Genomic DNA, 13,274 nt, shown 5'->3' on the forward strand with positions numbered 1-13,274 from the left:
CACTCACGCCCGCCCAACGCTTTTCTCACGCCTGCCAAAAAATAGTTTGACGAAGGAAATTTTTACCATTTTTATCCTTTATACTGTAGTCCTGGTTGAATAAGGTACTAGAAATCCTCTTCTAGGTGGTATACACCCGCGTTACGTTCAATTAGTCCGTACGTTTGCACTATTTTGGGTGGGCGTGGCTCTCTTTTAAAAGGTTTTTAGTAGGCGTGGCTCTCTTTTAAGGGGGCGTGGTCAATAAATTTTTTACGCGCGCTTCGCGCGCGCACAAATCTCACGCCCGACACCCTTTCACCCTTGGCAACTCTGGATCCCTCGGAGTTCAGAGGTGAATGACGGCATCAAAAGCATGTCAGCATAGGCAGGGCGGACTTTCAAAGGCGCATGATCAAGCAGCAATGAGTAGCAAAGTCAGCATATCCGTTTTATAGGAAAGTTCAAGGAAAGTGCATGGTTCGCTCCTTTAAACTTTCCCAGAATTAAAAGTGGTAGCCTCGTGAGGCCAATGAAGCTCATTCGTTTACGTAACAGCGCCGGCTTTGAGCTCGCCACATTTGAGACGAGAAACCACAATGACTCTACCTACGTCACCCTTTTATAGCCTAAGTAAACATTGACTCACCATTTCACAATGGTCGAGTTTGTTACCGGACACTGGCCGCGCCCACTGACAAGGATATAAAAGGAAAGTCGTCTGATTGAAACGCCACATTTCTCAAAAGCCTGGTAGTCAACGAGCAATAATGAAGGGATTTATTGCAATGATGCTTCTCTTCATTCAAGCGGTATCAAGCTTTTCACCTAATAGGAGACTTAGGTGGAAACCTGAAAACGACGATGTCCTCGTAAGTGTCTATCTCTATAGGCGAACACATTGTGTCCTAATTTAATTAGTGATGACGTTTGTTCGCAGATTGTGAGTCCACCGTCAGTGAAACCGAGCAACGTCACTGACGTTCAAGCAACCCGCTTTCCTGCTAATACGAGCTCCGGTTTGAATTCTACAGACGAGGATCTGGTACTTTCTATAGGCCTAATGTCAGGAAATATTCGCAACGTTGCTTCTTTTAGCGTTCACAACATACGACTACCAGCTTTCCTACTAATACGACGAGCTCTATTCCTACAGAAGAGGATGTGGTACTTTCTAGATGACCAATTTTAGGAAAATATTCGCAACGTTGCTTCCTTTAGCCTGTGAACATCAATCAAATGAACGTCACAATCCTTCGAGTTGTGATGCACGAAACAAATCCTTCCGAGGAGCCAAAGGAACTCGAACTGCGCACGTATCCCGAAAAGGAACACTTAGGAACCGATAAAAGGGGCATAGTAAGGAAAAGTCCGAAGGTAAAGACGTTCTAAGCTAAACTAGGCAAAACGCTAAGAAGATCGTCTGTTTAGAAAACGACCACATTTATGATCGTTCGATATGGAAAGGGCGAATTCGTTCTATGCGCGATCAGGGGGAAGAGACGCTACATTGCCTCGTTGGATGGAACAACGAATGGAATCCAACTACATTGCACCGCCGAAACAGGCTTCATGAAAAAGAACAAGGCCTGCAAGGACGAAATCAAGAGGATGGGAAACTCCGAAGTGGCTCCTTATCTATTCACTCTGACAGTGAAGTAGTTTCGAAAAAAAAAAACGCTATGAGTAAGAAGGGCCGCGCCCTTATACATGTAGTCAGTCACCTAATAAAAGGGAGCCTCACTTGCTGCACTATGAGCGTGAAAACGATGTTGTGTTAGGGACCAAATAAAGGGGGGGTCTCCCCGACAGGAAACGCCTCACCTCAGCTTCCGCATCCGCTCAAAGAAGACGTCGAACGTTGCTTCTCTCTTCTCGCTTGATTCGCTGGGGAGTACGGTCCTTGCATTGCATTTAGAAATACGTTCTGAAGAAAACTGATGACAGAAAAAGTTGGCCCTAGAACACGTTCAAAAAGGGACTCGCGCCTTGCTTTCTCGCGTTTTGTCATACACCGTCATACCTGAGTCAAATAGAAACGCCCCCTCAAAATGCCTATGATGCAGTATCGTGGGCGTCGACTGACCGAGTAAGTAGAATAGAAGCAATGGCTAAGAGCGAGATTCGCTTTCGTGTTCGCAACGATTTTCTAGTATCTTTTCTTGCTAAGAAAAAATCAAAGAAAAAATAATTAATTCGAGAGGTTAGAAGTCCCATTAGGAGTCTGACGTACGTTCTCGCTGCAGATATTAGAATTCCATCGTTTGCAAGTCAATGAAGCGTTGAGAAGGAGGTCGGAAAAAAAAGGCAAGAGGCTAAAAAATGTTGTCGAGTTAGAAGTTCTTCGGCGACGAGACACTACCTTCCATGTGAGACTGTAATTTTTGCGCCTTCGCCATTCGGAACGGTGGCAAAGAGGATAGCCAACATTTTGGTCGAACATCAAGCGTACGCTACCTCAGCTTCCTCGGCGTTCACGGACTCGTACGAGAAAAATCGAAGGAACAGTCGTGTTTAGGTTTGCTAAAGGTACGATTAATTCCCAAAAACGAGGCGATAAAGAGCTTCTTCGTAGCGTTGTCGATCACCCAATACGGGACCTAATCAAAATGGCGTCGAAAGACGACGTGACCAAGTTTCGGCTTATTGCAAAGGAGGGAGACAACTACGGCAGCGTCACAGGGGACTACTCGATCACGGAAACAACTGCGAACGGCAAGATTGTTCACCCAAGTGGGTTCTCTTTTCCCGATGGCGCCGTGAAGGAGCTGGCTCACGGCGAGGGCGTGACTGTGAGACCGTTTGGTGGAGAAGGTGAGGACGCAGAGAAGAGAAATCAATGATCACTTGTTTTGAGGTAGTAGAGTTAGGTAGTACCTATTTGCATATGCATTTATGTTTTAACCTGCACACCCGAGGCGTTTTTTTGACAGTATCTCTTTTAATTAATTAATTTAAAGGACGCATAGTTAGGTTACTTTACATAACGTATTGTAGCCCAAGAGTGTCTTAATTAGATGACGACGGCGACAACGACGACAACGCTTCACGCCACGCCGTACGCCCGCGTGTAAATGAGGCGTGCCGCGATACTACGTAGTTCCCGTGTAAATCAAGTGAGAGCTGAGGGCAGCCTTCTTGTGCGTTCGTCTTATCTGTGTAACGTAGATCTCCACGCTAATGACGATCTCGAGGCGAGGTTTCGGTATCAAAACGTGTGGCGCAGTGATTTTATTTCTCTGCTTGGCGCCTTTTCCATCGGTTCGAGGCGAGTTCTCTCGCTGCCGAGATTTTTATGAGGCGGGAAGACTAGCCGACGGAATGTACAGTTTGGAAGTGTTGCCCGATATTGCTATATCGGTTTACTGTAAAGGTACTTCGCAATTATATAAGTAGGGGTAACTTTGCACGCCTGCCTGCCTGCTTTCCCGCCGAGAGGCACTTTTGTAAACTACTCTCCGAGCGTAGCTACAGGTTAAAGGTATCCGTGATTTCATACGCTAAAGATGGAAGCGATAGTTGCCGTGACGTGACGTTCCCGTAGTTAGCAGGTACATGATGTTCTACGTATTTTCTGTATAGCTGGCAAATAAAGAAGAACTTTCGTTTTACTGATCAATGTCTAATTAAAGTCCCACTTGTATAATTTTGTGTACGTGTAATTTTGCCTGTGAACATTGTAAATAACTGTGTCCCTCTTTCGGTGTATTAGCTGTCAGCTATTAGAATGTACAGTAGCAACCGACGCCTTTCTTAGGCATGAGAAGTGGAAAGCCATCCGAATATCTTGCGTTGCCTGAAGACGCAGCAGAGAATTTTGTCAGCTACTTTTACGAACCGTTGGGTGAGACGTAATGTAAGCAGAGTGTCCATTTTTGATATGATCTCTTCTTTACTTCATATCAAGATTTGAATTCCTCAGGTGCCTCTGTCGAGAGCCCTGCTCCTGTCGTGCGGGGTTCAACTCAATTCACGCGCATTCGCATTCACCTGGACACTTGGATTGTGGAGGCGGACGATTTCACCTTTTCTACCTTCAAAGGCGGTGCAAACATATCGTAAGGGCGAAGAAGTTTTCACGAATAATTTCTGTTGTATTTATCTGACTAGGTACGGCCAAGCAGGCGACAGGTTCTGTCATCGAGGAAACTCAGCGTGTCAGGAAGGAAACTTCAGTATCAATTTGACGTCGACTCCGTTTGAAGTGGATCCTGGCGTTACGTGGACATGGAACACAGGAATGAAGAAGTCTAGTACCAATGGAATTTATATTATAGATTCAAGTGCATTAAACCACTTTGCATAGGCTTCAATATTTATTGGTTCTTTTTGTTATTCTAGGCCCTCGGCAAACTGTGCAAGGAAGATGTGAAAAGCATTGTTTTCCGGTGCTGCAAGGCGAGTCAAATCCGAGACTTAAGCTACGTCTTGTGACAACTAATCCTTGCCACAATCCCTCGTCAAAATTGTGTCGAAATTACGGAAAGTGTCTCCTTAGAGGAGCTGTGGCGTATGAATGCTTATGCGTGCAGGGCTGGATAGGACCGGATTGCACCATTCCGGAAGGTAACAATGAGAAATATATTCTATACGCATACTATCCTGTTTCAGAAACCAGCATGTAGTAGATCGAATATAAGCTTTACTTCAGCATGTTAGCTCACATACGTTTACTCGGCGTATTTCAAATCTTTCCCCTAATTTTTGGATTTCCGTAGGAGGTATTAAAGTGACAGGGCGGCTGAGTGGATCTGCGGACGACGACACCTCCCTGGCGAGATGTCCTCCAGGCTACACGCTTACTACATGCCTGTGCTCTTTGTCGGTGTGTGACGGTGTGACGTTGCCGACCAACGGCGGTGAAAACTGCACCGCGCACAAAGCCAGGGTGGGAGGTCGAGTGAGAGCCGTCGCGACCTGCACTAAGTTTGATCCGGAAATGATTTCGACGACCGTAACACGAGTTCCAGAGAAAGACTTTGGGAATCAACGAATCGTATTGACCTATACTTGCCCTAAGGGTAACTCTTTGCGTAGGGAATTTTAGAGAGATTATTTATACTAGGAATTTGCAGGTTCAGTGCTACTTGCCTGCAATTGGCATAGCTACTGGGTGTCGCAAGATCGTCCAGTGACGAGTGGCTTAGGAACCTCGGCGGGAAACACGTGCAGCGTCAACTGTGGAAAACGCGAGAAGCGATGTTCAATTTACACTAAATGCCTGAGTAAGCGGATGGGTTATAGAAACGCGAAAGCCCGAGTCTTTTTTCTTTAATTAATTATTGAGAAGGTATTTACATACATAGCAAGTGTTGTATTCTGACTTTTTTTAGAGATGAGGTGCCGCTGTAAGAACGGCGGAACGTGCTCCGAATCTCTTTCCTGCTCGTGCCCTCGTGGATACGTGGGAAGATTCTGCGAGAAGTTCGACTACTGTGCATGGCGTTTGAAAGAAATGGAACGCAATATGTGCAATCAGTCAGGCAGATGTTCAACGGAAACAGCCGTCCCAACGTACGGTTGGGATGGCAACGGGTCCTTCTGTAGGTTTCCTATGCAAAGAGAGTCCCCAAGCCAGCCCGTCTCTAACTGCTCTGTAAGACACTAGATAGCTCTATATAATTCTTTTTGCCATTGATTTTTTATTCAGATTGGGCCGCATTTTGCTTGCTTTCTTCGCACGAATGGCTCTGACGGCTACGTCGATTTGGGGTTCTGGAATCCAGGCGTCGTATACACCTTGGAAGTCTGGATTCAACCGACATCGAGTGTTCACAGGCGCAGTGTAATTTTTTCTCTAAACGTTCTTGTGTTTCTTCGAAATTTGAATTTAGATTATTATTGGCGATGTAACGGATTCGTGCAGCGATTGGGGAATTTTCCTTCGTAACGGTTCAATTGGTCTTCTGTACGTACCGCTCGCCGGCGATAGCAATTGTTCTGCCGGCGTGGCATCAGAGGTTATTTTCCACGTGAACCAGTGGCATCACGTCGCGATGACTTCCGACGGAACTTACACCCGACTGTTCGTAAACGGAACCAGGATTCTCGAAGCTAGAACAAAAATGAATTTTCTCGGTAATGCAATACGCTTTCGCATTGGAGGAAATTATACGTGTTGCCCGGAATGGAACGGGTTTTCTGGCAACGTGAAGGTAGAGTAATATCGTATGTAATTGAAATGGAAATATCTCCATGTAATGTTTAAGAACGTTCTGGCGTGGAAAAGAGTTCTCTCGGAGAGCGAGCTCAGAACTCACTACCTCAGTCCTACAAACTATTTTAACACTACTGTATGGCCTTGCTTGTATGACATTACTCTCTTTATTCACCACCTATTTTGCTCCTAGGAACACGTACTCTATCATCGTTTGGTGGCTCAGTATGAATTCAGCGAAAATCCTTCCCCCGTTTGCTACGGTTTCGACTGGAAATTCCAAGACTGGTCTCCGGTCGACGGTGCCGTCGTTTACGGCGTTCACTGTAACGTACGAACGTTTTACATACGACCAGGTGTCACAGTGAAAGTGGCGCCTTGGAGACACCGTTTGGCCTCGAATTTGAGAGCGGACGGAACCTTTCAAGTCTACGCTGAGAATATCGTGATCGAAGGAATCCTGACAGCAACGGGTGCAGGATACAAAGGCGGAGAAAGGCCGAGGATTGGGAGCTTCTTTGGTACTCAGGGCGAAACCGTTTCGTGTAAGTTAATAAGAGAGACCGCTGAATAAATATTAACTATCTATGCTGTAGCTTTGGGAAAAACGAGCAGGAGTCGGAATAGAGGCGGCGGAGGTGGTGGTTATGGAACGAGACCGCCATTTTGGGCTCTTTTCCCAGCCTACGGGCTACCAGGTGGCGGCGGAGGCTACGGCAAAACAGGGTTAAACAAAGTAATTCGGTTTACGTAATTGGTAGTTAACCGGCATTTCAGAAATTCCGGATCGTACAATGGCGATTCCGCTCAGGTTGGAAGCGGTGGCGAAGTATACGGAACATCGCGGCTGTCTCTGCTCTATTTGGGCAGCGGAGGAGGAAGCGGGGGCAACGGCGGCGACGCGCCGAGGTGGACTCCGCGCGGCGGTCGAGGCGGCAGCGGAGGTGGAGCCATTCAGCTAGAGGCTCGTCGTCTCATCGAAGTCACTGGAACGGTTCGAGCCGACGGATATCCTGGCGAAGGCGACAACGCGAAGTCGTATGCAACGAATGTTTTGAGTGCAGACCGACTCTCGGTTACGCATGTCTCCTTTCTCTTCTAGATGTTCGGCTTCTAGGTGTTCATCGCCGTCGCCGAAGAGATGTTGGGATTTGTCTGGTCCTGGCGGGGGCGGGGCGGGCGGGAGTGTATATCTTCGAGCACCGAAGATCGACATAGGTGTCGAGCGAGTGACGGCCGTCGGAGGACGAGGCGGCTACGGAACTACTGGATGCGGCGGTGACGGGGGAGCCGGTCGCGTTCGCATTGATTCAGACGTCTTGTACGGAAATTCAAAGCCGTCTTCGTCGCGATTTCGCTTCTCTGGCACCTTTATTGTACTGTTTAAAGTTTGATTGGGCTAATGAATGAATTTGAGACGTGTTTAGGATCTTGCCATGTTAGCGAGAGAGGCTGTGTTTCAAAGCGACAATGGGAACACATACAATGACAGGTCTGTCTACTTGGGGTGTTTTGAAGACGCCTTGCCTCCGAATCGTCTTCTGAGAGTTCGAATGGCTGACAGCAATAAGACGACTCCGGCATACTGCAAGCAACAATGCTAGTAAGAGCCGTTTGCAAGTCATGTAATAGACTTGGGTAGTCGAAACTGTATTTAGTGGCCGAGGATTTAAATACTACGGCGCCGAGTTCTCCTACGAATGCTTCTGCGACAACGTTTTAGACGGAAGTCATCTTAGACGTCTTGACAATGGGTTAGTTGCCCAGATATCATCAGTCTTTAATTAAAGGTTAAATAATTTGATACGCAGTGAGTGCGATCATGCCTGCTTGGGAAATGCTAGTTTAAAATGTGGCGGCGATTTGCGTATTTCCGTGTACGGGCCTATTCCGAGGCGAGCTGCCGTTGCTGCTACCTTTCTAGCGCATCAGACTTGTTGGCCCTGGTGTGACGTCGACTTTTCACAGAAGGCAAACCAAGTATGTTCTGACTGATATTACGACGCTTACTGAATTTGGGTAACCTTGGTCAATTTCTTACGCCCCGAGCTTTAATGTACAGTATATGCTGTAGTTGAGAACGTAGAAACTGCCACACGCGTAGGACCGAACCACAGAATTGATTACCGTTTTTAGTCTTTGTACGGCTTTTGCTCCGATCCTGAGCTGATTTCGCAGACGTCGTCATGCTCTGCCGGCTTTCTTAGGCCCTCAGCTTCAAGCCGTCCTGAAATCAATGCAACATTTCACAAAAGTTGCCGGTAGTCAAACAACATAGTTTATTAGAAAGTAAAAGGACATTGTCTATGTTGCGCAGGTTGTGCAACAGTACTCTTCGCAATGTGGCGGTCAGGTTGAATGGATCGCAGTACAAAGGCCACGTCGAGATTTACTATAACCGTACATGGCAGAGGACAGTCGCCACATCGTGGACAGAGAGTGATGCCGACGCAGTTTGTCGTCACTTGGGCTTTCCCGGTTTTCGAGCGGTGTTGACGTACGAACGCTTGTCGCCGTCTCCGCCCGTCGTCAACGCGACGTCTTGTCGCATCGTCAGTAACGTATCGGCTGAGAGCAGCTTTGCTTGTTGGATTGGCTTAGAGATTGAAGGAAATCATTTCGCAGAAGCTGGAGTACTCTGCAGTAAGGAACAGTTGACTGAGTACTTAATTAAGTATCCAACTTACTTGTTTTAGGTCGCGTCAAGATTATATACGTCCCTCTTCTATCAGTTACTGTGTTTTACAACGACACGTGGCATGTTGCCTGTGACCCATCTTGGACCATCGAAAACGCTAATTCGACTTGCCGTCTTCTGGGCTTCGACGACTTGAATGTAGTGCGAACAATCGAGTCAAGACCCACATATAATATGTCATGTCAAGGCAACAGAACTGCGCATCTTCTGTGTCCCTTTTTTGTTCTTAGACTAAATTCCTCGATTGATCGACGTACCGGTAAGTACAGTCAGCTTTTACTAATTAATTAATTAATTGATTGGGTGTCTGTTTTTTCGGCTAGTTTTGTCATCTTCGACACATATTTATGTTGCCGTTGGGATCACTGCAGCGTTCCTAACTCTGACCGTCGGCACGATTGTCGTCTACGGTGGGATGAAGAAACGACGGCATAAACGTTTGCTAAGAGCCAATTTGTTTCTTAATTCGTACCGCCCGCCTGCTATTGCGCCAAGACATTTCACGCATAAAGTTTGCGATAGCTGGGAGATTTCTCCGCAGAATTTAGTTCTGCTGGAGAAACTTGGCGAAGGCTTTTTTGGGGTTGTCCTAAAAGCCGAGATGACGAAACAAGTTTCAACTGTTCGGCGCAGTAAGTCTTTTCGTAGAAAAGTCGTTGCGTGCAAAATGTTGAAACGTAAGATTTGAATAAAGCAGATACTGTTTTACGTACCTTAGTCGTTTTGTTTTTAGCGAGTGGTACCTACAAAGAACAAGTTGAATTATTGAACGAAATATCTCTTATGAAGAGAATTGGCCAGCACCCTCATATTGTGAGCATTACTGGATGCATTACAGCGGACAATCCGGTATGTCTTGTGGTTGAATTCTGCTCTGGCGGTGATTTGCTAACCTGTATAAGAAATTCTCACTTCTATGTAAGATGGGTTTTCGGTTTTTATTTATATCTTTTTTCCATAGCATATTTTTGTAGTTTTCACACAAAAACGATGAGGATACGAAAAAAACTTCAGGAGATTCTATGTAAGCAAACAGCAAGAATTTTCTGACATTTATTTCTAGTGACAAAGTCGTGTAAACAGGAAAGAAACTGGGTCTGCTGATCGCTCTGATCTAGTGAAAGACTGTTCGGAAAAGGCAAAGTGCTTAGATCAAGGCGATTTTCTGTCATTCGCATGGCAGATTGCTTCAGGAATGGTACGTATATATGCATGTATAAAATAGATGCAGCAAATTTTGTGCGTCGTTGTTTTCTGACAGGAGTATCTTGCAGGCAAAGACTTCGTTCATCGGGATTTGGCTTGCCGAAACGTTCTACTTACGAGTGACGGAATGCTTAAAGTATCCGACTTCGGCTTGACGAGATCCATTTACCTCGACGGAATCTACACTCTCAAAAACTCGGCGTCCCTTCCTCTTCGCTGGATGGCAACTGAAGCCATCAAATATCGCAAATTCAGCGAATTTACTGACGTGTACATATAGCTATAGAAGTCAGTGCAGTGTTCTATCTCAGTCGTTGTTATATTTAGGTGGTCGTTTGGCGTCTGTCTTTGGGAAATCTGTACTTTAGGTACGGTAGTTGCTCTCTCTAGTTGGGAAAATCTATGAGATTTATACAGGAGCTTATCCGTACCCAGCGATAGCCAATGAAGATCTTCTGCGTGAATTGCTGAATGGTACTCGTCTCGAAAAGCCGCAGCATTGCACAGATAAGCTGTACACATTGTTTCGTGCGTACAAATGTCACTAATTTCTGCTATTAAGGTTTGACATTATGTGCCAGTGCTGGAACACGAAACCCGAAAGTCGTCCCTCTTTCAAAAGTCTTGCGAAACAGCTGTCTCTTCTGCTTGAATCCGAGGTTCCGCAAAAATACATTGAGTTGGAATGCGCCGGTGGCGACTCAGATGAAAACTCTGACGTTGAGAGTGATCAAGCCTGGAGTCCTCAATCAGAGGTTGGGAGCGATGCAAAGTTGTCACAAGAAGATACCACTGTTTTTGAAGAATCTCGTCTTTAGTATGACGTAGTAGGTAGTCTCACCCGTACTTCATATAAAGCGACATCTGGTAAATAAGTACCCGCCTTCTTTATGAACCTCCCTTCACTCTCCCATTGCTCAAGTCTCGTGCAGCACAGGCTGGTCAATGCCTTCCATAAAGCACGTATAGAGATGTATATTCTAATGATTGGTAATGTTTCTTCTAAAGCCTTGTTTTAAGGTGCACGAGACGATGGGAGGCTCCTAAAAGAAATGTGGTACTTATTGATAGCGCATGTGGGAGGGTCAAGAATTCCCGTTGATGCTCATAATGTACGTGGTTTTACGTGTAGAACTTGGGAAACGAGGATTATTCTCAGGATATTGATATGCTACCCACGTAGTAGCTTTCTAGTGCGGCTAATTCAACGTCATTATTTCGTAGCAACTCGCCGGTTCCGGAACGGATAGCGTTTTGCGTTTGTGTACGTTACCTAAAAAAGCAATCAATACGCGAGCCGGGAGAGCCGGGAGAGGTATACGTGACCCGGAAGTGTGTCGAATAGCCGAATTCAAAGGACAGCGTGCATCGGAAGTCCATGCATGGCCATGAAGGGTTGTGGGGTTGACGCCAGAAAGCAGTGACTAACGTGAACGTCAAAAGTGTATACGTGACCCGGAAATGTTGTGAACGTGACGCGAAGGCGCGGCGAAGACCGGTTACCTGATCATCGTTGATTGGACCCCACAATCAAATGTCAATAGTCTAAATAACAGATACGGAGCAATTGGGTTCCAATTAGGGTGTTTTCTCGAATGCCCAGAAAAAGATGTCATTGGTCAACTCGGTTCGTGCCATAATCAAATTGGAAACTTCGAGACGTCGTAAATTCCGTTGCTCCACTGCATTTGCCACAGTTCTCGCACGACGGAAGACAACAATTGTTTGCAAGCATGTCTGTACCTGATATTCACCGAGACCAACTACTATCACCCCGAAAGCGAAGCGGACATCATTACCCTCGTCAATTACGCGAGAGCAAACGCCTGCATGAGGATCGACGTCTCAGCGGCCGCTCCGGGAGCCAACGTCAACATGGTGCTCGTCCATCTATGCTTGCGTTTTGAAGGACCATTCTGTCGGCGCATGCGCTTCTACGTTATGCCAAGGAAACTCCCCCAAGAACTGTTTCTGTGCTGGCACAGTTATCGGAGTTCCTCCCACGATCAATCTCTCACGCTTCGGCGATGCGATGGAGCTCGAAAGTCTTTCGAACGACTCGTCTTCGCCCGAAGGGGACTCGGACGTCGACGACAAGCCGTCGACGACTTTCAAGAATCCGTCCGCAGTCGCCAAAGGCGCCGTCGATTCATAAACATCTCCTAGACGAACTGCGAAACTCAAGCGAATCGAATCGCAGCGCGCGTCGACAGTGGAGGTCCCATTCGACGCCTGTATTCGTTTGGAGACTCCGCCTCGTTCGCTTAGAGACAAAGCATAATAGAGCCGATAGTGAATTCTATTATCCATTTACATATACAAATTAGCTGAACAAACACCGTCACTATTTATTACCCTGGAGAAAATGAGCATGGACGCTTGAGCTCTTTCAGATACGTAGCTATATAATATAGAAAGTCCAGTCCTTTTGCTGACGAAACGAATAGCAATCGATCTTTTGACACGTAAGGAAGCGTGATTTGACGAACAACTTCGCAGCAATCGTGAACGGTGTTCGAGAGAGCAACGAGTAAAAAGATCAAACTCCACGTGTTCAATTCCTAAAGTAGAAATAGAATTATTCAAAGAATTTTGATAGATTGTCGACACTGTACTAAAGAATCGTTTTCCAGCTTTTGTATCAGAATGTTACGAGCCATGCCAAAGAGACGGCACATCCGAAGAGCTTTATTGGTACCCGAATATGACAATACATCCGACTGAAAATTCTCAACCAATCTAAACAAATAGAAAATTGAGCTAGTAGACATGACGTGTGAAAAGGAATGTATAATTGACTTGGCAAATTTCAGAACGCAATCCGGCGATTTGACGATTTCCTTTGCCATGTAAAAATCTAAGATTTCCTTCTTGAAAGCGTTGTTCGCAACGATTTTCCAGTATCTTTTCTTGCTAGGCATAAACTAAAAAATAAATAAAAATTAATCAAAGGGTCCTATTAGGACTCTGACCCACGTTCTCGCTGCAGATGATAGAATTCCATCGTTTGCAAGTCAATGAAGCATTGAGTAGGAGATCGGGAAGGGGCAAGAGGCTCAAAATGTTTTCGAGTATTTCCGCTGGAAGTTCTCCGACTGTTCTCGGCGACGAGAGACGACTTTCCATTCGAGGCATTCTGACTCTAAAGTCTTCGTCTTCGCCATTCGGAAACGGCGGCAAAGGATAGACGACATTTCGGCCGAACATGATAGACTAGCGCACGTTAAACTAACT

General features: G+C 46.0%; 3 protein-coding genes and 1 long non-coding RNA gene across 10 annotated transcripts; 2 read left to right on the plus strand and 2 right to left on the minus strand.

The window, feature by feature from the left end:
• The first annotated feature begins 372 nt into the window (after nt 1-372).
• Nucleotides 373-1,734, plus strand: LOC136193877 (uncharacterized). 2 transcript variants are annotated; one of them, XR_010671493.1, is made up of 6 exons: nt 373-732; nt 790-851; nt 920-1,024; nt 1,078-1,146; nt 1,201-1,356; nt 1,411-1,734. XR_010671493.1 is itself a non-coding variant. In XM_065982872.1 (5 exons), exons 1-5 carry the CDS (start codon nt 750-752, stop codon nt 1,639-1,641), a joined length of 663 nt encoding a protein of 220 aa, XP_065838944.1. In that variant the 5' UTR covers nt 729-749; the 3' UTR covers nt 1,642-1,734. The 2 variants fall into 2 exon arrangements, 1 of the variants encoding a protein (XP_065838944.1); XM_065982872.1 differs by having other exon boundaries at nt 729-851.
• Nucleotides 1,600-2,581, minus strand: LOC136193878 (uncharacterized). Its single transcript, XR_010671494.1, has 4 exons — nt 2,342-2,581; nt 2,213-2,294; nt 2,003-2,144; nt 1,600-1,938 (listed from the first exon to the last, which is right to left on the minus strand). It is a non-coding gene; the product is annotated as an uncharacterized lncRNA (long non-coding RNA).
• LOC136193874 (uncharacterized) lies at nt 2,298-11,233 on the plus strand. 6 transcript variants are annotated; one of them, XR_010671491.1, is made up of 33 exons: nt 2,298-2,508; nt 2,555-2,793; nt 2,997-3,095; nt 3,148-3,352; nt 3,737-3,823; nt 3,887-4,037; nt 4,090-4,262; nt 4,321-4,545; nt 4,698-5,000; nt 5,055-5,204; nt 5,313-5,575; nt 5,630-5,764; nt 5,814-6,134; nt 6,189-6,272; nt 6,330-6,681; nt 6,733-6,862; nt 6,914-7,174; nt 7,239-7,512; nt 7,564-7,739; nt 7,795-7,890; nt 7,948-8,116; nt 8,273-8,397; nt 8,454-8,779; nt 8,833-9,093; nt 9,158-9,511; nt 9,568-9,752; nt 9,809-9,858; nt 9,918-10,032; nt 10,096-10,310; nt 10,368-10,408; nt 10,458-10,554; nt 10,603-11,013; nt 11,061-11,233. XR_010671491.1 is itself a non-coding variant. In XM_065982864.1 (32 exons), exons 3-32 carry the CDS (start codon nt 3,054-3,056, stop codon nt 10,856-10,858), a joined length of 5,622 nt encoding a protein of 1,873 aa, XP_065838936.1. In that variant the 5' UTR covers nt 2,298-2,508; nt 2,555-2,793; nt 2,997-3,053; the 3' UTR covers nt 10,859-11,233. The 6 variants fall into 6 exon arrangements, 4 of the variants coding, with proteins under 4 accessions (XP_065838936.1, XP_065838937.1, XP_065838938.1 ...); XR_010671492.1 differs by having other exon boundaries at nt 10,603-11,003; XM_065982864.1 differs by having other exon boundaries at nt 10,603-11,233.
• A 1,085-nt stretch (nt 11,234-12,318) lies between these two features.
• On the minus strand, nt 12,319-13,252 carry LOC136193876 (F-box DNA helicase 1-like). The gene is made up of 4 exons (XM_065982870.1): nt 13,017-13,252; nt 12,840-12,964; nt 12,656-12,779; nt 12,319-12,601 (listed from the first exon to the last, which is right to left on the minus strand). Exons 1-4 carry the CDS (start codon nt 13,245-13,247, stop codon nt 12,392-12,394), a joined length of 690 nt encoding a protein of 229 aa, XP_065838942.1. The 5' UTR covers nt 13,248-13,252; the 3' UTR covers nt 12,319-12,391.
• Between the last annotated feature and the right edge of the window lie 22 nt (nt 13,253-13,274).

Source organism: Oscarella lobularis, chromosome 12, assembly GCF_947507565.1.
Source record: "Oscarella lobularis chromosome 12, ooOscLobu1.1, whole genome shotgun sequence".
NCBI lineage: Eukaryota > Metazoa > Porifera > Homoscleromorpha > Homosclerophorida > Oscarellidae > Oscarella > Oscarella lobularis.

What these genes read in the sequence shown, in the direction of transcription:
- LOC136193877 (XM_065982872.1), top strand. Translation starts at nt 750, where the DNA reads ATGAAGGGATTTATTGCAATGATGCTTCTCTTCATTCAAGCGGTATCA. An exon ending in CTGAAAACGACGATGTCCTC is followed by an intron (nt 852 to 919) that starts GTAAGTGTCTAT and finishes GTTTGTTCGCAG; the next exon opens with ATTGTGAGTCCACCGTCAGT. An exon ending in TAGTAAGGAAAAGTCCGAAG is followed by an intron (nt 1,357 to 1,410) that starts GTAAAGACGTTC and finishes TCGTCTGTTTAG; the next exon opens with AAAACGACCACATTTATGAT.
- LOC136193874 (XM_065982864.1), top strand. Translation starts at nt 3,054, where the DNA reads ATGAGGCGTGCCGCGATACTACGTAGTTCCCGTGTAAATCAA. An exon ending in GGTTTTCTGGCAACGTGAAG is followed by an intron (nt 6,135 to 6,188) that starts GTAGAGTAATAT and finishes GTAATGTTTAAG; the next exon opens with AACGTTCTGGCGTGGAAAAG. An exon ending in TTGGGAAATCTGTACTTTAG is followed by an intron (nt 10,409 to 10,457) that starts GTACGGTAGTTG and finishes AGATTTATACAG; the next exon opens with GAGCTTATCCGTACCCAGCG.
- LOC136193876 (XM_065982870.1), bottom strand. Translation starts at nt 13,247, where the DNA reads ATGTTCGGCCGAAATGTCGTCTATCCTTTGCCGCCGTTTCCGAATGGC. An exon ending in CTATCATCTGCAGCGAGAAC is followed by an intron (nt 12,965 to 13,016) that starts GTGGGTCAGAGT and finishes TTTATTTTTTAG; the next exon opens with TTTATGCCTAGCAAGAAAAG. An exon ending in AGCTGGAAAACGATTCTTTA is followed by an intron (nt 12,602 to 12,655) that starts GTACAGTGTCGA and finishes TTTCTACTTTAG; the next exon opens with GAATTGAACACGTGGAGTTT.